Source organism: Heterodontus francisci, chromosome 37 (genome assembly GCF_036365525.1).
Source record: "Heterodontus francisci isolate sHetFra1 chromosome 37, sHetFra1.hap1, whole genome shotgun sequence".
In the NCBI taxonomy this organism is placed as follows: domain Eukaryota; kingdom Metazoa; phylum Chordata; class Chondrichthyes; order Heterodontiformes; family Heterodontidae; genus Heterodontus; species Heterodontus francisci.
The window spans coordinates 20,203,193-20,228,584 of NC_090407.1; the positions used below are offsets into that span (position 1 = coordinate 20,203,193).

The window sequence follows — 25,392 nt, forward strand, 5'->3', positions numbered from 1 at the left end:
AACAACACGTGTTTCTTTGATACCTGAATCTTCAACAGAAAACCAGCCAACAATGGCACATTTATCATCAACAACTGAGATTTCATCAGTAACCCGTCGAAGAGCACATGCATCATCGATAACTGATTCTTCATCAGCAATGCATCCAACCATGACACAAGTTTCATCGCTAACTGAGACTTCACCAGGAACCCAAACACCAACACAGGTATCATTATTAACTGAGTCCTCATCAGTAACCCATCCAACAGCAATACAAGTGTCATCAGTAACTGTGTCTTCATCAGAGACCCAACCAACAACAGCAAAAGTTTCATTGATAACTGGTTCTTCATCAGAAACCCATCCAAAATCAACACAAGTGTCATTGATAACTCAATCTTTCTCGCAAGCCCATCCTACAGCAGCACAATTGTCTTCAATAGCTCAGTCTTCAGCAGTAATTTATCCAACAGTACAAGTGTCATCGATAATTGCATCAACATCAGAAACCCATCCGACAATGACACAATTATCATCAAGATCTGGGACATCATCAGTAGCACAAACATCCACACAACCATCAGCAATAACTGTGTCTCCTTCAGAAACGCACCCAACAACCACACAAGTATCAGTGATAACTGAATCGGCATCAGAAAACCAGTCAACGATTGCACAAGTATCATCATTAACTGAGACACCATCAGTAACACAAACACCAACACAATTCTCATCAACTACTGTGTCTTCATCAGAAACCCAACCAACAACCACACGAGGATCATTGAGAACTGAATCTTCCTCAGAAAACCAACCAACAATGTCACAGGTATCATCAAGAATTGAGACATCAGCTGAAACCAAGACTACGATAATGCAGTTATCGCCTGTGACTGAGACTTCATCAGAAACACATCCAATAACAACAGTATCATTGATAACTGAAACCTCATCAGAAACCCATCCAACAACAACAAAAGTAACTTTGAATACTGAGTCTTCATCGGAAACCAGATCAACAATGACACAAGGGTCATCAAGAACTGAGACTTCATCAGTAACACAATCGCCAACACAAGTATCATCGATAAATGAGTCTTCATCACAAACACATCAAACGACAACAAAAGCGTCATTGAGATCTAAATCTACATCAGAATCCCAACCAATAACACAAGTATCATTAGTTACCATGTCTTCATCAGCATCTCATCCAACAAATACACAAATATCATCTGTAACTGAATCGACATCAAAAACCAATCCACAAACAACACAAGTCTCATTGGTAACTGAGTCTCCATCAGAAATCCATCCAGCAACCACACAAGTGTCATCGATAACTGGGACACCCTCGAAAACACATCCAACAACAGCACATGTGTCATCGATAACTGGGACACCCTCGAAAACACCTCCAACTACAGCACATGTGTCATCGATAGCTCAGTCTTCTTCAGTACCTTATCCAACAGTACAAGTGTCATCTACATCAGAAGCTCATCCAACAATAACACAAGTATCATCAATAACTGAGTCTCCATCAAAAGCACACCGAACAACCACACAAGAATCACTGATAACTGATTCTTCATCAGAAACCCATCTAACAAGGGCACAATCATCATTAATAACTGAGACTTCATCAGTAAACCAAAAAACAACACAAGTGTCATCAGTAACTGGATCTCCATCAGAAACCCACCCAACATCCACACAAGTGTCACTGACTGAAACTTCATCAGTACGCCAACCAACAACAACACAAGTATCATTAATAACTGAGTCCTCCTCAGAATCCCAAGCAACTATGACAGAATTGTCATCAATAACTGAGACTTCATCAGTCATTCAAACAGCAACACAAGTGACATCAGTAACTGAGTCTCCATCAGAAACCCACCCAACAACATCTCAAGTGTCATTGATAACTGAATCGTCATCGGGAAAACATCCAACAATGACACACGTATCATCATTACCTGAGATATCGTCGGCAACGCAAGCACCAACACTAGTGTCATCAATAAGTGAGACACAATCAGTAACACAAACACCAATAAAAGTCTCATCAGTTACTGAGTCTTCATCACAAACCCACCCAACAACAACACGTGTTTCTTTGATACCTGAATCTTCAACAGAAAACCAGCCAACAATGGCACATTTATCATCAACAACTGAGATTTCATCAGTCACCCGTCGAAGAGCACATGCATCATCGATAACTGATTCTTCATCAGCAATGCATCCAAACATGACACAAGTTTCATCGCTAACTGAGACTTCACCAGGAACCCAAACACCAACACAGGTATCATTATTAACTGAGTCCTCATCAGTAACCCATCCAACAGCAATACAAGTGTCATCAGTAACTGTGTCTTCATCAGAGACCCAACCAACAACAGCAAAAGTTTCATTGATAACTGGTTCTTCATCAGAAACCCATCCAAAATCAACACAAGTGTCATTGATAACTCAATCTTTCTCGCAAGCCCATCCTACAGCAGCACAATTGTCTTCAGTAGCTCAGTCTTCAGCAGTAATTTATCCAACAGTACAAGTGTCATCGATAATTGCATCAACATCAGAAACCCATCCGACAATGACACAATTATCATCAAGATCTGGGACATCATCAGTAGCACAAACATCCACACAACCATCAGCAATAACTGTGTCTCCTTCAGAAACGCACCCAACAACCACACAAGTATCATTGATAACTGAATCGTCATCAGAAAACCAGTCAACGATGACACAAGTATCATCATTAACTGAGACACCATCAGTAACACAAACACCAACACAATTCTCATCAACTACTGTGTCTGCATCAGAAACCCAACCAACAACCACACGAGGATCATTGAGAACTGAATCCTCCTCAGAAAACCAACCAACAATGTCACAGGTATCATCAAGAATTGAGACATCAGCTGAAACCAAGACTACGATAATGCAGTTATCGCCTGTGACTGAGACTTCATCAGAAACACATCCAATAACAACAGTATCATTGATAACTGAAACCTCATCAGAAACCCATCCAACAACAACAAAAGTAACTTTGAATACTGAGTCTTCATCGGAAACCAGATCAACAATGACACAAGGGTCATCAAGAACTGAGACTTCATCAGTAACACAATCGCCAACACAAGTATCATCGATAAATGAGTCTTCATCACAAACACATCAAACGACAACAAAAGCGTCATTGAGATCTAAATCTACATCAGAATCCCAACCAATAACACAAGTATCATTAGTTACCATGTCTTCATCAGCATCTCATCCAACAAATACACAAATATCATCTGTAACTGAATCGACATCAAAAACCAATCCACAAACAACACAAGTCTCATTGGTAACTGAGTCTCCATCAGAAATCCATCCAGCAACCACACAAGTGTCATCGATAACTGGGACACCCTCGAAAACACATCCAACAACAGCACATGTGTCATCGATAACTGGGACACCCTCGAAAACACCTCCAACTACAGCACATGTGTCATCGATAGCTCAGTCTTCTTCAGTACCTTATCCAACAGTACAAGTGTCATCTACATCAGAAGCTCATCCAACAATAACACAAGTATCATCAATAACTGAGTCTCCATCAAAAGCACACCGAACAACCACACAAGAATCACTGATAACTGATTCTTCATCAGAAACCCATCTAACAAGGGCACAATCATCATTAATAACTGAGACTTCATCAGTAAACCAAAAAACAACACAAGTGTCATCAGTAACTGGATCTCCATCAGAAACCCACCCAACATCCACACAAGTGTCACTGACTGAAACTTCATCAGTACGCCAACCAACAACAACACAAGTATCATTAATAATTGAGTCCTCCTCAGAATCTCAAGCAACTATGACAGAATTGTCATCAATAACTGAGACTTCATCAGTCATTCAAACAACAACACAAGTGACATCAGTAACTGAGTCTCCATCAGAAACCCACCCAACAACATCTCAAGTGTCATTGATAACTGAATCATCATCGGGAAAACATCCAACAATGACACACGTATCATCATTACCTGAGATATCGTCGGCAACGCAAACACCAACACTAGTGTCATCAATAAGTGAGACACAATCAGTAACACAAACACCAATACAAGTCTCATCAGTTACTGAGTCTTCATCACAAACCCACCCAACAACAACACGTGTTTCTTTGATACCTGAATCTTCAACAGAAAACCAGCCAACAATGGCACATTTATCATCAACAACTGAGATTTCATCAGTAACCCGTCGAAGAGCACATGCATCATCGATAACTGATTCTTCATCAGCAATGCATCCAACCATGACACAAGTTTCATCGCTAACTGAGACTTCACCAGGAACCCAAACACCAACACAGGTATCATTATTAACTGAGTCCTCATCAGTAACCCATCCAACAGCAATACAAGTGTCATCAGTAACTGTGTCTTCATCAGAGACCCAACCAACAACAGCAAAAGTTTCATTGATAACTGGTTCTTCATCAGAAACCCATCCAAAATCAACACAAGTGTCATTGATAACTCAATCTTTCTCGCAAGCCCATCCTACAGCAGCACAATTGTCTTCAATAGCTCAGTCTTCAGCAGTAATTTATCCAACAGTACAAGTGTCATCGATAATTGCATCAACATCAGAAACCCATCCGACAATGACACAATTATCATCAAGATCTGGGACATCATCAGTAGCACAAACATCCACACAACCATCAGCAATAACTGTGTCTCCTTCAGAAACGCACCCAACAACCACACAAGTATCAGTGATAACTGAATCGGCATCAGAAAACCAGTCAACGATTGCACAAGTATCATCATTAACTGAGACACCATCAGTAACACAAACACCAACACAATTCTCATCAACTACTGTGTCTTCATCAGAAACCCAACCAACAACCACACGAGGATCATTGAGAACTGAATCTTCCTCAGAAAACCAACCAACAATGTCACAGGTATCATCAAGAATTGAGACATCAGCTGAAACCAAGACTACGATAATGCAGTTATCGCCTGTGACTGAGACTTCATCAGAAACACATCCAATAACAAAAGTATCATTGATAACTGAAACCTCATCAGAAACCCATCCAACAACAACAAAAGTAACTTTGAATACTGAGTCTTCATCGGAAACCAGATCAACAATGACACAAGGGTCATCAAGAACTGAGACTTCATCAGTAACACAATCGCCAACACAAGTATCATCGATAAATGAGTCTTCATCACAAACACATCAAACGACAACAAAAGCGTCATTGAGATCTAAATCTACATCAGAATCCCAACCAATAACACAAGTATCATTAGTTACCATGTCTTCATCAGCATCTCATCCAACAAATACACAAATATCATCTGTAACTGAATCGACATCAAAAACCAATCCACAAACAACACAAGTCTCATTGGTAACTGAGTCTCCATCAGAAATCCATCCAGCAACCACACAAGTGTCATCGATAACTGGGACACCCTCGAAAACACATCCAACAACAGCACATGTGTCATCGATAACTGGGACACCCTCGAAAACACCTCCAACTACAGCACATGTGTCATCGATAGCTCAGTCTTCTTCAGTACCTTATCCAACAGTACAAGTGTCATCTACATCAGAAGCTCATCCAACAATAACACAAGTATCATCAATAACTGAGTCTCCATCAAAAGCACACCGAACAACCACACAAGAATCACTGATAACTGATTCTTCATCAGAAACCCATCTAACAAGGGCACAATCATCATTAATAACTGAGACTTCATCAGTAAACCAAAAAACAACACAAGTGTCATCAGTAACTGGATCTCCATCAGAAACCCACCCAACATCCACACAAGTGTCACTGACTGAAACTTCATCAGTACGCCAACCAACAACAACACAAGTATCATTAATAACTGAGTCCTCCTCAGAATCCCAAGCAACTATGACAGAATTGTCATCAATAACTGAGACTTCATCAGTCATTCAAACAACAACACAAGTGACATCAGTAACTGAGTCTCCATCAGAAACCCACCCAACAACATCTCAAGTGTCATTGATAACTGAATCGTCATCGGGAAAACATCCAACAATGACACACGTATCATCATTACCTGAGATATCGTCGGCAACGCAAGCACCAACACTAGTGTCATCAATAAGTGAGACACAATCAGTAACACAAACACCAATACAAGTCTCATCAGTTACTGAGTCTTCATCACAAACCCACCCAACAACAACACGTGTTTCTTTGATACCTGAATCTTCAACAGAAAACCAGCCAACAATGGCACATTTATCATCAACAACTGAGATTTCATCAGTAACCCGTCGAAGAGCACATGCATCATCGATAACTGATTCTTCATCAGCAATGCATCCAACCATGACACAAGTTTCATCGCTAACTGAGACTTCACCAGGAACCCAAACACCAACACAGGTATCATTATTAACTGAGTCCTCATCAGTAACCCATCCAACAGCAATACAAGTGTCATCAGTAACTGTGTCTTCATCAGAGACCCAACCAACAACAGCAAAAGTTTCATTGATAACTGGTTCTTCATCAGAAACCCATCCAAAATCAACACAAGTGTCATTGATAACTCAATCTTTCTCGCAAGCCCATCCTACAGCAGCACAATTGTCTTCAATAGCTCAGTCTTCAGCAGTAATTTATCCAACAGTACAAGTGTCATCGATAATTGCATCAACATCAGAAACCCATCCGACAATGACACAATTATCATCAAGATCTGGGACATCATCAGTAGCACAAACATCCACACAACCATCAGCAATAACTGTGTCTCCTTCAGAAACGCACCCAACAACCACACAAGTATCAGTGATAACTGAATCGGCATCAGAAAACCAGTCAACGATTGCACAAGTATCATCATTAACTGAGACACCATCAGTAACACAAACACCAACACAATTCTCATCAACTACTGTGTCTTCATCAGAAACCCAACCAACAACCACACGAGGATCATTGAGAACTGAATCTTCCTCAGAAAACCAACCAACAATGTCACAGGTATCATCAAGAATTGAGACATCAGCTGAAACCAAGACTACGATAATGCAGTTATCGCCTGTGACTGAGACTTCATCAGAAACACATCCAATAACAACAGTATCATTGATAACTGAAACCTCATCAGAAACCCATCCAACAACAACAAAAGTAACTTTGAATACTGAGTCTTCATCGGAAACCAGATCAACAATGACACAAAGGTCATCAAGAACTGAGACTTCATCAGTAACACAATCGCCAACACAAGTATCATCGATAAATGAGTCTTCATCACAAACACATCAAACGACAACAAAAGCGTCATTGAGATCTAAATCTCCATCAGAATCCCAACCAATAACACAAGTATCATTAGTTACCATGTCTTCATCAGCATCTCATCCAACAAATACACAAATATCATCTGTAACTGAATCGACATCAAAAACCAATCCACAAACAACACCAGTCTCATTGGTAACTGAGTCTCCATCAGAAATCCATCCAGCAACCACACAAGTGTCATCGATAACTGGGACACCCTCGAAAACACATCCAACAACAGCACATGTGTCATCGATAACTGGGACACCCTCGAAAACACCTCCAACTACAGCACATGTGTCATCGATAGCTCAGTCTTCTTCAGTACCTTATCCAACAGTACAAGTGTCATCTACATCAGAAGCTCATCCAACAATAACACAAGTATCATCAATAACTGAGTCTCCATCAAAAGCACACCAAACAACCACACAAGAATCACTGATAACTGATTCTTCATCAGAAACCCATCTAACAAGGGCACAATCATCATTAATAACTGAGACTTCATCAGTAAACCAAAAAACAACACAAGTGTCATCAGTAACTGGATCTCCATCAGAAACCCACCCAACATCCACACAAGTGTCACTGACTGAAACTTCATCAGTACGCCAACCAACAACAACACAAGTATCATTAATAACTGTGTCCTCCTCAGAATCCCAAGCAACTATGACAGAATTGTCATCAATAACTGAGACTTCATCAGTAAACCAAAAAACAACACAAGTGTCATCAGTAACTGGATCTCCATCAGAAACCCACCCAACATCCACACAAGTGTCATTGATAACTGAATCGTCATCGGGAAAACATCCAACAATGACACACGTATCATCATTACCTGAGATATCGTCGGCAACGCAAACACCAACACTAGTGTCATCAATAAGTGAGACACAATCAGTAACACAAACACCAATACAAGTCTCATCAGTTACTGAGTCTTCATCACAAACCCACCCAACAACAACACGTGTTTCTTTGATACCTGAATCTTCAACAGAAAACCAGCCAACAATGGCACATTTATCATCAACAACTGAGATTTCATCAGTAACCCGTCGAAGAGCACATGCATCATCGATAACTGATTCTTCATCAGCAATGCATCCAACCATGACACAAGTTTCATCGCTAACTGAGACTTCACCAGGAACCCAAACACCAACACAGGTATCATTCTTAACTGAGTCCTCATCAGTAACCCATCCAACAGCAATACAAGTGTCATCAGTAACTGTGTCTTCATCAGAGACCCAACCAACAACAGCAAAAGTTTCATTGATAACTGGTTCTTCATCCGAAACCCATCCAAAATCAACACAAGTGTCATTGATAACTCAATCTTTCTCGCAAGCCCATCCTACAGCAGCACAATTGTCTTCAATAGCTCAGTCTTCAGCAGTAATTTATCCAACAGTACAAGTGTCATCGATAATTGCATCAACATCAGAAACCCATCCGACAATGACACAATTATCATCAAGATCTGGGACATCATCAGTAGCACAAACATCCACACAACCATCAGCAATAACTGTGTCTCCTTCAGAAACGCACCCAATAACCACACAAGTATCAGTGATAACTGAATCGGCATCAGAAAACCAGTCAACGATTACACAAGTATCATCATTAATTGAGACACCATCAGTAACACAAACACCAACACAATTCTCATCAACTACTGTGTCTGCATCAGAAACCCAACCAACAACCACACGAGGATCATTGAGAACTGAATCTTCCTCAGAAAACCAACCAACAATGTCACAGGTATCATCAAGAATTGAGACATCAGCTGAAACCAAGACTACGATAATGCAGTTATCGCCTGTGACTGAGACTTCATCAGAAACACATCCAATAACAACAGTATCATTGATAACTGAAACCTCATCAGAAACCCATCCAACAACAACAAAAGTAACTTTGAATACTGAGTCTTCATCGGAAACCAGATCAACAATGACACAAGGGTCATCAAGAACTGAGACTTCATCAGTAACACAATCGCCAACACAAGTATCATCGATAAATGAGTCTTCATCACAAACACATCAAACGACAACAAAAGCGTCATTGAGATCTAAATCTACATCAGAATCCCAACCAATAACACAAGTATCATTAGTTACCATGTCTTCATCAGCATCTCATCCAACAAATACACAAATATCATCTGTAACTGAATCGACATCAAAAACCAATCCACAAACAACACAAGTCTCATTGGTAACTGAGTCTCCATCAGAAATCCATCCAGCAACCACACAAGTGTCATCGATAACTGGGACACCCTCGAAAACACATCCAACAACAGCACATGTGTCATCGATAACTGGGACACCCTCGAAAACACCTCCAACTACAGCACATGTGTCATCGATAGCTCAGTCTTCTTCAGTACCTTATCCAACAGTACAAGTGTCATCTACATCAGAAGCTCATCCAACAATAACACAAGTATCATCAATAACTGAGTCTCCATCAAAAGCACACCGAACAACCACACAAGAATCACTGATAACTGAATCTTCATCAGAAACCCATCTAACAAGGGCACAATCATCATCAATAACTGAGACTTCATCAGTAAACCAAAAAACAACACAAGTGTCATCAGTAACTGGATCTCCATCAGAAACCCACCCAACATCCACACAAGTGTCACTGACTGAAACTTCATCAGGACGCCAACCAACAACAACACAAGTATCATTAATAACTGAGTCCTCCTCAGAATCCCAAGCAACTATGACAGAATTGTCATCAATAACTGAGACTTCATCAGTCATTCAAACAACAACACAAGTGACATCAGTAACTGAGTCTCCATCAGAAACCCACCCAACAACATCTCAAGTGTCATTGATAACTGAATCGTCATCGGGAAAACATCCAACAATGACACACGTATCATCATTACCTGAGAGATCATCGGCAACGCAAACACCAACACTAGTGTCATCAATAACTGAGACACAATCAGTAACACAAACACCAATACAAGTCTCATCAGTTACTGAGTCTTCATCACAAACCCACCCAACAACAACACGTGTTACTTTGATACCTGAATCTTCAACAGAAAACCAGCCAACAATGGCACATTTATCATCAACAACTGAGATTTCATCAGTCACCCGTCGAAGAGCACATGCATCATCGATAACTGATTCTTCATCAGCAATGCATCCAACCATGACACAAGTTTCATCGCTAACTGAGACTTCACCAGGAACCCAAACACCAACACAGTTATCATTATTAACTGAGTCCTCATCAGTAACCCATCCAACACCAATACAAGTGTCATCAGTAACTGTGTCTTCTTCAGAGACCCAACCAACAACAGCAAAAGTTTCACTGATAACTGGTTCTTCATCAGAAACCCATCCAAAATCAACACAAGTGTCATTGATAACTCAATCTTTTTCGCAAGCCCATCCAACAGCAGCACAATTGTCTTCAATAGCTCAGTCTTCAGCAGTAATTTATCCAACAGTACAAGTGTCATCGATAATTGCATCAACATCAGAAACCCATCCGACAATGACACAATTATCATCAAGATCTGGGACATCATCAGTAGCACAAACATCCACACAACCATCAGCAATAACTGTGTCTCCTTCAGAAACGCACCCAACAACCACACAAGTATCAGTGATAACTGAATCGTCATCAGAAAACCAGTCAGCAATGACACAAGTATCATCATTAACTGAGACACCATCAGTAACACAGACACCAATACAATTCTCATCAACTACTGAGTCTTCATCACAAACCCACCCAACAACAACACGTGTTTCTTTGATACCTGAATCTTCCTCAGAAAACCAACCAACAATGTCACAGGGATCATCAAGAATTGAGACATCAGCTGAAACCAAGACTACAATAATGCAGTTATCGCCTGTGACTGAGACTTCATCAGAAACACATCCAATAACAAAAGTATCATTGATAACTGAAACCTCATCAGAAACCCATCCAACAACAACAAAAGTAACTTTGAATACTGAGTCTTCATCAGACACCAGATCAACAATGACACAAGGGTCATCAAGAACTGAGACTTCATCAGTAACACAATCGCCAACAGAAGTATCATCGATAAATGAGTCTTCATCACAAACACATCAAGCGACAACAAAAGCGTCATTGAGATCTAAATCTACATCAGAATCCCAACCAATAACACAAGTATCATTATTTACCATGTCTTCATCAGCATCTCATCCAACAAATACACAATTATCATCTGTAACTGAATCGACATCAAAAACCAATCCACAAACAACACAAGTCTCACTGGTAACTGAGTCTCCATCAGAAATCCATCCAGCAACCACACAAGTGTCATCGATAACTGGGACACCCTTGAAAACACATCCAACAACAGCACATGTGTCATCGATAGCTCAGTCTTCTTCAGTACCTTATCCAACAGTACAAGTGTCATCTACATCAGAAGCTCATCCAACAATAACACAAGTATCATCAATAACTGAGTCTCCATCAAAAGCACACCGAACAACCACACAAGAATCACTGATAACTGATTCTTCATCAGAAACCCATCTATCAAGGGCACAAACATCATCAGTTCCTGGATCTTCATCAGAAACTCACCCAGCAACAACTCACATATCATTGATGACTGAAGCGTCATCGGGAGAGCATCCAACAATGACACGCGTTTCATCATTCCCCGAGTCTTCATCCGTAAGCCATTCAAGTAAAACACAGATATCACCATTAACCGAGAGATCATCAGCAACACAAATACCAACACTAGTATCATCAATAACTGAGACACAATCAGTAACAGAAACAGCAACACAAGTCTCACCAATTACTGCGTCTTCATCACAAAGCAACCCAACAATGACACAAGAATCCTTGATAACTGAATCTTCAACAGATACCCATCCAACAATGGCACATTTATCATCAAGAATTGAGACTTCAGCTGAAACCAAAACTACGGTAACGCAGTTATCGCCTGTGACTGAGACTTCATCAGAAACACATCCAATAACAAAAGTACCATTGATAACTGAAACTTCATCAGGATCCCTTCCAACAAGAACACAGGTAACTTTGAATTCTGAGTCTTCATCAGAAACCAGATCAATAACGACACAAGGGTCATCAATAACTGAGACTTCATCAGTAACACAATCACCAACACAAGTATCATCGATACCTGAGTCTTCATCAGAAACACGTCTAACGACAACAATAGCTTCATTGATATCTGAATCCACATCACAATCCCTACTAACATCACAAGTATCATTAGTTACCATGTCTTCACCAGCATCTCATCCAACAAATACACAAATATCATCTGTAACTGAATCGACATCAAAAACCAATCCACAAACAACACAAGTCTCATTGGTAACTGAGTCTCCATCAGAAATCCATCCAGCAACCACACAAGTGTCATTGATAACTGAAACCTCCTCGATAACACATCCAACAACAACACAAGTATCATTAATAACTGAGTCTTCCTCAGAATCCCAACCAACTATGACAGAATTATCATCAATAACTGAGACTTCATCAGTAACACAATCGCCAACACAAGTATCATCGATAAATGAGTCTTCATCACAAACACATCAAGCGACAACAAAAGCGTCATTGAGATCTGAATCTACATCAGAATCCCAACCAATAACACAAGTATCACTAATAACTGAGTCTTCCTCAGAATCCCAACCAACTATGAGAGAATTATCATCAATAACTGAGACTTCATCAGTAAACCAAACAACAACACAAGTGTCATCTGTAACTGAGTCTCCATCAGAAACCCACCCGACCTCAACTCAAATATCATTGATAACTGAATCGTCATCGGGAAAACATCCTACAATGACACACGTATCATCATTACCTGAGTCTTCATCTGTAAGCCATTCAAGTAAAACACAGGTATCACCATTAACTGAGAGATCATCGGCAACGCAAACACCAACTCCAGTATCTTCAATAACTGAGACACAATCAGTAACACAAACAGCAATACAAGTCTCTTCAATTACTGAGTCTTCGTCACAAACTCACCCAACAATGACAGAAGTATCTTTGATAACTGAATCTTCAACAGAAATCCATCCAACCATGACACAATTTTCATCGCTAACTGAGACTTCACCAGGAACCCAAACACCAACACAGGCATCATTATTAACTGAGTCCTCCTCATTAACCCATCCAACACCAACACAAGTGTCATCAGTAACAGTGTCTTCATCAGAGACCCAACCAACAACAGCAAAGGTTTCATTGATAACTGGTTCTTCATCAGAAACCCATCCAAAATCAACACAAGCGTCGTTGATAACTCAATCTTTCCCGCAATCCCATCCAAAAACAACACAATTGTCTTCAATAGCTCAGTCTTCACCAGTAATTTATCCAACAGTACAAGTGTCATCGATAAGTGCATCAACATCAGAAACCCATCCAACAATGACACAATTATCATCAATATCTGGGACATCATCAGCAGCACAAACATCCACACAACTATCAGCAATAACTGTGTCTCCTTCAGAAACGCACCCAACAACCACACAAGTATCATTGATAACTGAATCGTCATCAGAAAACCAGTCAACAATAACACAGGTAGCATCGTTAACTGAGACACCATCAGTAACACAAACACCAACACAAGTCTCATCAATTACTAAGTCTACATCAGAAACCCAACCGACAAGCACACCAGGATCATTGAGAACTGAATCTTCATCAGAAACCCATCTAACAAGGGCACAATCATCATCAATAACTGAGACTTCATCAATAAACCAAACAACAACACAAGTGTCATCAGTAACTGGATCTCCATCAGAAACCCACCCAACAGCAACTCACATATCATTGATAACTGAAGCGTCATCGGGAGAACATCCAACAATGACACACGTTTCATCATTACCTGAGTCTTCATCCGTAAGCCATTCAAGTAAAACACAGATATCACCTTTAACTGAGAGATCATCGGCAACGCAAACACCAACACTAGTATCATCAATAACTGAGACACAATCAGTAACAGACACAGCAACACAAGTCTCACCAATTACTGCGTCTTCATCACAAACCCACCCAACAACGACACAAGAATCCTTGATAACTGAATCTTCAACAGATACCCATCCAACAATGGCACATTTATCATCAATAACTGGGTCATCATCATTAGCACAAATATCCACACGACTATCAGCAGTAACATTGTCTCCTTCAGAAATGCACCCAACAACCACACAAGTATCAGTGATAACTGAATCGTCATCAGAAAGCCAGTCAACGATAACACGGGTATCATCATTAACTGAGACACCATCAGTAACACAAACACCAACACAAGTCTCATCAATTACTGAGTCTCCATCAAAATCCCAACCAACAACCACACAAGGATCATTGAGAACTGAATCTTCCTCAGAAAACCAACCAACAATGTCACAAGTATCATCAAGAATTGAGACTTCAGCTGAAACCAAAACTACGGTAACGCAGTTATCGCCTGTGACTGAGACTTCATCAGAAACACATCCAATAACAAAAGTACCATTGATAACTGAAACTTCATCAGGATCCCTTCCAACAAGAACACAGGTAACTTTGAATTCTGAGTCTTCATCAGAAACCAGATCAATAACGACACAAGGGTCATCAATAACTGAGACTTCATCAGAAACACAATCACCAACACAAGTATCATCGATACCCGAGTCTTCATCAGAAACACGTCTAACGACAACAATAGCTTCATTGATATCTGAATCCACATCACAATCCCTACTAACATCACAAGTATCATTAGTTACCATGTCTTCACCAGCATCTCATCCAACAAATACACAAATATCATCTGTAACTGAATCGACATCAAAAACCAATCCACAAACAACACAAGTCTCATTGGTAACTGAGTCTCCATCAGAAATCCATCCAGCAACCACACAAGTGTCATCGATAACTGGGACACCCTCGAAAACACCTCCAACTACAGCACATGTGTCATCGATAGCTCAGTCTTCTTCAGTACCTTATCCAAAAGTACAAGTGTCATCTACATCAGAAGCTCATCCAACAATAACACAAGTATCATCAATAACTGAGTCTCCATCAAAAGCACACCGAACAACCACACAAGAATCACTGATAACTGATTCTTCATCAGAAACCCATCTACCAAGGGCACAAACATCATCAGCTCCTGGATCTTCATCAGAAACTCACCCAGCAACAACTCACATATCATTGATGACTGAAGCGTCATCGGGAGAGCATCCAACAATGACACACGTTTCATCATTCCACGAGTCTTCATCCGTAAGCCATTCAAGTAAAACACAGATATCACCATTAACCGAGAGATCATCAGCAACACAAATACCAACACTAGTATCATCAATAACTGAGACACAATCAGTAACAGAAACAGCAACACAAGTCTCACCAATTACTGCGTCTTCATCACAAAGCAACCCAACAATGACACAAGAATCCTTGATAACTGAATCTTCAACAGATACCCATCCAACAATGGCACATTTATCATCAATAACTGGGTCATCATCAGCAGCACAAATATCCACACGACTATCAGCAGTAACATTGTCTCCTTCAGAAATGCACCCAACAACCACACATGTATCAGTGATAACTGAATCGGCATCAGAAAACCAGTCAACGATAACACAGGTATCATCGTTAACTGAGACACCATCAGTAACACAAACACCAACAGAAATCTCATCAATTACTGAGTCTCCATCAAAAACCCAACCAACATCCACACAAGGATCATTGAGAACTGAATCTTCCTCAGAAAACCAACCAACAATGTCACAAGTTTCATCAAGAATTGAGAGTTCAGCTGCAACCAAAATTACGGTAACGCAGTTATCCCCTGTGACTGAGACTTCATCAGAAACACATCCAATAACAAAAGTATCATTGATAACTGAAACCTCATCAGAAACCTTTCCAACAACAACAAAGACAACTTTGAATACTGAGTCTTCATCAGAAACCAGATCAATAACGACACAAGGGTCATCAATAACAGGGACTTCATCAGAAACACAATCAACAACACAAGTATCATCGATACCTGAGTCTTCATCAGAAACACGTCAAACGACAACAATAGCTTCATTGATATCTGAATCCACATCACAATCCCTACTGACATCACAAGTATCATTAGTTACCATGTCTTCACCAGCATCTCATCCAACAAATACACAAATATCATCTGTAACTGAATCGACATCAAAAACCCATCCACAAACAACACAAATCTCATTGGTAACCGAGTCTCCATCAGAAATCCATCCAGCAACCACACAAGTGTCATTGATAACTGAAACCTCCTCGATAACACATCCAACAACAACACAAGTATCATTAATAACTGAGTCTTCCTCAGAATCCCAACCAACTATGACAGAATTATCATCAATAACTGAGACTTCATCAGTAAACCAAACAACAACACAAGTGTCATCTGTAACTGAGTCTCCATCAGAAACCCACCCGACCTCAACTCAAATATCATTGATAACTGAATCGTCATCGGGAAAACATCCTACAATGACACACGTATCATCATTACCTGAGTCTTCATCTGTAAGCCATTCAAGTAAAACACAGGTATCACCATTAACTGAGAGATCATCGGCAACGCAAACACCAACTCCAGTATCTTCAATAACTGAGACACAATCAGTAACACAAACAGCAATACAAGTCTCTTCAATTACTGAGTCTTCGTCACAAACTCACCCAACAATGACAGAAGTATCTTTGATAACTGAATCTTCAACAGAAATCCATCCAACCATGACACAATTTTCATCGCTAACTGAGACTTCACCAGGAACCCAAACACCAACACAGGCATCATTATTAACTGAGTCCTCCTCATTAACCCATCCAACACCAACACAAGTGTCATCAGTAACTGTGTCTTCATCAGAGACCCAACCAACAACAGCAAAGGTTTCATTGATAACTGGTTCTTCATCAGAAACCCATCCAAAATCAACACAAGCGTCGTTGATAACTCAATCTTTCTCGCAATCCCATCCAACAACAACACAATTGTCTTCAATAGCTCAGTCTTCACCAGTAATTTATCCAACAGTACAAGTGTCATCGATAAGTGCATCAACATCAGAATCCTATCCACAATTATCATCAAGATCTGGGACATCATCAGTAGCACAAACATCCACACAACTATCAGCAATAACTGTGTCTCCTTCAGAAACGCACCCAACAACCACACAAGTATCATTGATAACTGAATCGTCATCAGAAAGCCATTCAACGATAACACAGGTAGCATCGTTAACTGAGATACCATCAGTAACACAAACACCAACACAAGTCTCATCAATTACTAAGTCTACATCAGAAACCCAACCGACAAGCACACCAGGATCATTGAGAACTGAATCTTCATCAGAAACCCATCTAACAAGGGCACAATCATCATCAATAACCGAGACTTCATCAGTAAACCAAACAACAACACAAATGTCATCAGTAACTGGATCTTCATCAGAAACCCACCCAACTACCACACAAGTGTCGCTGATGACTGAATCTTCATCAGTACGCCAACCAACAACAACACAATTATCATCAATAACTGGGACATCATCAGTAGCACAAACATCCACACAACTATCAGCAATAACTGAATCTCCTTCAGAAATGCACCCAACAACCACACAAGTATCAGTGATAACTGAATCGTCATCAGAAAGCCAGTCAACGATAACACGGGTATCATCGTTAACTGAGACACCATCAGTAACACAAACACCAACACAAGTCTCATCAATTACTGAGTCTCCATCAAAATCCCAACCAACAACCACACAAGGATCATTGAGAATTGAATCTTCCTCAGAAAACCAACCAACAATGTCACAAGTATCATCAAGAATTGAGACTTCAGCTGAAACCAAAACTACGGTAACGCAGTTATCGCCTGTGACTGAGACTTCATCAGAAACACATCCAATGACAAAAGTACAATTGATAACTGAAACTTCATCAGGATCCCTTCCAACAAGAACACAGGTAACTTTGATTACTGAGTCTTCATCAGAAACCAGATCAATAACGACACAAGGGTCATCAATAACTGAGACTTCATCAGTAACACAATCACCAACACAAGTATCATCGATACCTGAGTCTTCATCAGAAACACGTCTAACGACAACAATAGCTTCATTGATATCTGAATCCACATCACAATCCCTACTAACATCACAAGTATCATTAGTTACCATGTCTTCACCAGCACCTCATCCAACAAATACACAAATATCATCTGTAACTGAATCGACATCAAAAACCAATCCACAAACAACACAAGTCTCATTGGTAACTGAGTCTCCATCAGAAATCCATCCAGCAACCACACAAGTGTCATTGATAACTGAAACCTCCTCGATAACACATCCAACAACAACACAAGTATCATTAATAACTGAGTCTTCCTCAGAATCCCAACCAACTATGACAGAATTATCATCAATAACTGAGACTTCATCAGTAACACAATCGCCAACACAAGTATCATCGATAAATGAGTCTTCATCACAAACACATCAAGCGACAACAAAAGCGTCATTGAGATCTGAATCTACATCAGAATCCCAACCAATAACACAAGTATCACTAATAACTGAGTCTTCCTCAGAATCCCAACCAACTATGAGAGAATTATCATCAATAACTGAGACTTCATCAGTAAACCAAACAACAACACAAGTGTCATCTGTAACTGAGTCTCCATCAGAAACCCACCCGACCTCAACTCAAATATCATTGATAACTGAATCGTCATCGGGAAAACATCCTACAATGACACACGTATCATCATTACCTGAGTCTTCATCTGTAAGCCATTCAAGTAAAACACAGGTATCACCATTAACTGAGAGATCATCGGCAACGCAAACACCAACTCCAGTATCTTCAATAACTGAGACACAATCAGTAACACAAACAGCAATACAAGTCTCTTCAATTACTGAGTCTTCGTCACAAACTCACCCAACAATGACAGAAGTATCTTTGATAACTGAATCTTCAACAGAAATCCATCCAACCATGACACAATTTTCATCGCTAACTGAGACTTCACCAGGAACCCAAACACCAACACAGGCATCATTATTAACTGAGTCCTCCTCATTAACCCATCCAACACCAACACAAGTGTCATCAGTAACAGTGTCTTCATCAGAGACCCAACCAACAACAGAAAAGGTTTCATTGATAACTGGTTCTTCATCAGAAACCCATCCAAAATCAACACAAGCGTCGTTGATAACTCAATCTTTCCCGCAATCCCATCCAAAAACAACACAATTGTCTTCAATAGCTCAGTCTTCACCAGTAATTTATCCAACAGTACAAGTGTCATCGATAAGTGCATCAACATCAGAAACCCATCCAACAATGACACAATTATCATCAATATCTGGGACATCATCAGTAGCACAAACATCCACACAACTATCAGCAATAACTGTGTCTCCTTCAGAAACGCACCCAACAACCACACAAGTATCATTGATAACTGAATCGTCATCAGAAAACCAGTCAACAATAACACAGGTAGCATCGTTAACTGAGACACCATCAGTAACACAAACACCAACACAAGTCTCATCAATTACTAAGTCTACATCAGAAACCCAACCGACAAGCACACCAGGATCATTGAGAACTGAATCTTCATCAGAAACCCATCTAACAAGGGCACAATCATCATCAATAACTGAGACTTCATCAATAAACCAAACAACAACACAAGTGTCATCAGTAACTGGATCTCCATCAGAAACCCACCCAACAGCAACTCACATATCATTGATAACTGAAGCGTCATCGGGAGAGCATCCAACAATGACACACGTTTCATCATTACCTGAGTCTTCATCCGTAAGCCATTCAAGTAAAACACAGATATCACCTTTAACTGAGAGATCATCGGCAACGCAAACCCCAACACTAGTATCATCAATAACTGAGACACAATCAGTAACAGACACAGCAACACAAGTCTCACCAATTACTGTGTCTTCATCACAAACCCACCCAACAACGACACAAGAATCCTTGATAACTGAATCTTCAACAGATACCCATCCAACAATGGCACATTTATCATCAATAACTGGGTCATCATCATTAGCACAAATATCCACACGACTATCAGCAGTAACATTGTCTCCTTCAGAAATGCACCCAACAACCACACAAGTATCAGTGATAACTGAATCGTCATCAGAAAGCCAGTCAACGATAACACGGGTATCATCATTAACTGAGACACCATCAGTAACACAAACACCAACACAAGTCTCATCAATTACTGAGTCTCCATCAAAATCCCAACCAACAACCACACAAGGATCATTGAGAACTGAATCTTCCTCAGAAAACCAACCAACAATGTCACAAGTATCATCAAGAATTGAGACTTCAGCTGAAACCAAAACTACGGTAACGCAGTTATCGCCTGTGACTGAGACTTCATCAGAAACACATCCAATAACAAAAGTACCATTGATAACTGAAACTTCATCAGGATCCCTTCCAACAAGAACACAGGTAACTTTGAATTCTGAGTCTTCATCAGAAACCAGATCAATAACGACACAAGGGTCATCAATAACTGAGACTTCATCAGTAACACAATCACCAACACAAGTATCATCGATACCTGAGTCTTCATCAGAAACACGTCTAACGACAACAATAGCTTCATTGATATCTGAATCCACATCACAATCCCTACTAACATCACAAGTATCATTAGTTACCATGTCTTCACCAGCATCTCATCCAACAAATACACAAATATCATCTGTAACTGAATCGACATCAAAAACCAATCCACAAACAACACAAGTCTCATTGGTAACTGAGTCTCCATCAGAAATCCATCCAGCAACCACACAAGTGTCATTGATAACTGAAACCTCCTCGATAACACATCCAACAACAACACAAGTATCATTAATAACTGAGTCTTCCTCAGAATCCCAACCAACTATGACAGAATTATCATCAATAACTGAGACTTCATCAGTAACACAATCGCCAACACAAGTATCATCGATAAATGAGTCTTCATCACAAACACATCAAGCGACAACAAAAGCGTCATTGAGATCTGAATATACATCAGAATCCCAACCAATAACACAAGTATCACTAATAACTGAGTCTTCCTCAGAATCCCAACCAACTATGACAGAATTATCATCAATAACTGAGACTTCATCAGTAAACCAAACAACAACACAAGTGTCATCTGTAACTGAGTCTCCATCAGAAACCCACCCGACCTCAACTCAAATATCATTGATAACTGAATCGTCATCGGGAAAACATCCTACAATGACACACGTATCATCATTACCTGAGTCTTCATCTGTAAGCCATTCAAGTAAAACACAGGTATCACCATTAACTGAGAGATCATCGGCAACGCAAACACCAACTCCAGTATCTTCAATAACTGAGACACAATCAGTAACACAAACAGCAATACAAGTCTCTTCAATTACTGAGTCTTCGTCACAAACTCACCCAACAATGACAGAAGTATCTTTGATAACTGAATCTTCAACAGAAATCCATCCAACCATGACACAATTTTCATCGCTAACTGAGACTTCACCAGGAACCCAAACACCAACACAGGCATCATTATTAACTGAGTCCTCCTCATTAACCCATCCAACACCAACACAAGTGTCATCAGTAACAGTGTCTTCATCAGAGACCCAACCAACAACAGAAAAGGTTTCATTGATAACTGGTTCTTCATCAGAAACCCATCCAAAATCAACACAAGCGTCGTTGATAACTCAATCTTTCCCGCAATCCCATCCAAAAACAACACAATTGTCTTCAATAGCTCAGTCTTCACCAGTAATTTATCCAACAGTACAAGTGTCATCGATAAGTGCATCAACATCAGAAACCCATCCAACAATGACACAATTATCATCAATATCTGGGACATCATCAGTAGCACAAACATCCACACAACTATCAGCAATAACTGTGTCTCCTTCAGAAACGCACCCAACAACCACACAAGTATCATTGATAACTGAATCGTCATCAGAAAACCAGTCAACAATAACACAGGTAGCATCGTTAACTGAGACACCATCAGTAACACAAACACCAACACAAGTCTCATCAATTACTAAGTCTACATCAGAAACCCAACCGACAAGCACACCAGGATCATTGAGAACTGAATCTTCATCAGAAACCCATCTAACAAGGGCACAATCATCATCAATAACTGAGACTTCATCAATAAACCAAACAACAACACAAGTGTCATCAGTAACTGGATCTCCATCAGAAACCCACCCAACAGCAACTCACATATCATTGATAACTGAAGCGTCATCGGGAGAGCATCCAACAATGACACACGTTTCATCATTACCTGAGTCTTCATCCGTAAGCCATTCAAGTAAAACACAGATATCACCTTTAACTGAGAGATCATCGGCAACGCAAACCCCAACACTAGTATCATCAATAACTGAGACACAATCAGTAACAGACACAGCAACACAAGTCTCACCAATTACTGTGTCTTCATCACAAACCCACCCAACAACGACACAAGAATCCTTGATAACTGAATCTTCAACAGATACCCATCCAACAATGGCACATTTATCATCAATAACTGGGTCATCATCATTAGCACAAATATCCACACGACTATCAGCAGTAACATTGTCTCCTTCAGAAATGCACCCAACAACCACACAAGTATCAGTGATAACTGAATCGTCATCAGAAAGCCAGTCAACGATAACACGGGTATCATCATTAACTGAGACACCATCAGTAACACAAACACCAACACAAGTCTCATCAATTACTGAGTCTCCATCAAAATCCCAACCAACAACCACACAAGGATCATTGAGAACTGAATCTTCCTCAGAAAACCAACCAACAATGTCACAAGTATCATCAAGAATTGAGACTTCAGCTGAAACCAAAACTACGGTAACGCAGTTATCGCCTGTGACTGAGACTTCATCAGAAACACATCCAATAACAAAAGTACCATTGATAACTGAAACTTCATCAGGATCCCTTCCAACAAGAACACAGGTAACTTTGAATTCTGAGTCTTCATCAGAAACCAGATCAATAACGACACAAGGGTCATCAATAACTGAGACTTCATCAGTAACACAATCACCAACACAAGTATCATCGATACCTGAGTCTTCATCAGAAACACGTCTAACGACAACAATAGCTTCATTGATATCTGAATCCACATCACAATCCCTACTAACATCACAAGTATCATTAGTTACCATGTCTTCACCAGCATCTCATCCAACAAATACACAAATATCATCTGTAACTGAATCGACATCAAAAACCAATCCACAAACAACACAAGTCTCATTGGTAACTGAGTCTCCATCAGAAATCCATCCAGCAACCACACAAGTGTCATTGATAACTGAAACCTCCTCGATAACACATCCAACAACAACACAAGTATCATTAATAACTGAGTCTTCCTCAGAATCCCAACCAACTATGACAGAATTATCATCAATAACTGAGACTTCATCAGTAACACAATCGCCAACACAAGTATCATCGATAAATGAGTCTTCATCACAAACACATCAAGCGACAACAAAAGCGTCATTGAGATCTGAATATACATCAGAATCCCAACCAATAACACAAGTATCACTAATAACTGAGTCTTCCTCAGAATCCCAACCAACTATGACAGAATTATCATCAATAACTGAGACTTCATCAGTAAACCAAACAACAACACAAGTGTCATCTGTAACTGAGTCTCCATCAGAAACCCACCCGACCTCAACTCAAATATCATTGATAACTGAATCGTCATCGGGAAAACATCCAACAATGACACACGTATCATCATTACCTGAGTCTTCATCTGCAAGCCATTCAAGTAAAACACAGGTATCACCATTAACTGAGAGATCATCGGCAACGCAAACACCAACTCCAGTATCTTCAATAACTGAGACACAATCAGTAACACAAACAGCAATACAAGTCTCTTCAATTACTGAGTCTTCGTCACAAACTCACCCAACAATGACAGAAGAAGTATCTTTGATAACTGAATCTTCAACAGAAATCCATCCAACCATGACACAATTTTCATCGCTAACTGAGACTTCACCAGGAACCCAAACACCAACACAGGCATCATTATTAACTGAGTCCTCCTCATTAACCCATCCAACACCAACACAAGTGTCATCAGTAACAGTGTCTTCATCAGAGACCCAACCAACAACAGCAAAGGTTTCATTGATAACTGGTTCTTCATCAGAAACCCATCCAAAATCAACACAAGCGTCATTGATAACTCAATCTTTCCCGCAATCCCATCCAAAAACAACACAATTGTCTTCAATAGCTCAGTCTTCACCAGTAATTTATCCAACAGTACAAGTGTCATCGATAAGTGCATCAACATCAGAATCCTATCCAACAATGACACAATTATCATCAAGATCTGGGACATCATCAGTAGCACAAACATCCACACAACTATCAGCAATAACTGTGTCTCCTTCAGAAACGCACCCAACAACCACACAAGTATCATTGATAACTGAATCGTCATCAGAAAGCCATTCAACGATAACACAGGTAGCATCGTTAACTGAGACACCATCAGTAACACAAACACCAACACAAGTCTCATCAATTACTAAGTCTACATCAGAAACCCAACCGACAAGCACACCAGGATCATTGAGAACTGAATCTTCATCAGAAACCCATCTAACAAGGGCACAATCATCATCAATAACTGAGACTTCATCAATAAACCAAACAACAACACAAGTGTCATCAGT

General features: G+C 40.0%; 1 protein-coding gene across 1 annotated transcript in view; it reads left to right on the forward strand.

The window, feature by feature from the left end:
* The window catches only part of LOC137352014 (mucin-3B-like), a 43,393-nt gene extending 19,403 nt beyond the window's left edge, over nt 1–23,990 (forward strand). Inside the window, exons 2-3 of the mRNA XM_068016991.1 lie at nt 39–23,827; nt 23,958–23,990. Of these exons, the coding sequence (XP_067873092.1) occupies nt 39–23,827; nt 23,958–23,990 (23,822 nt within the window). The remainder of the gene's footprint in view (nt 1–38; nt 23,828–23,957) is intronic.
* The last annotated feature ends 1,402 nt before the right edge of the window (nt 23,991–25,392 follow it).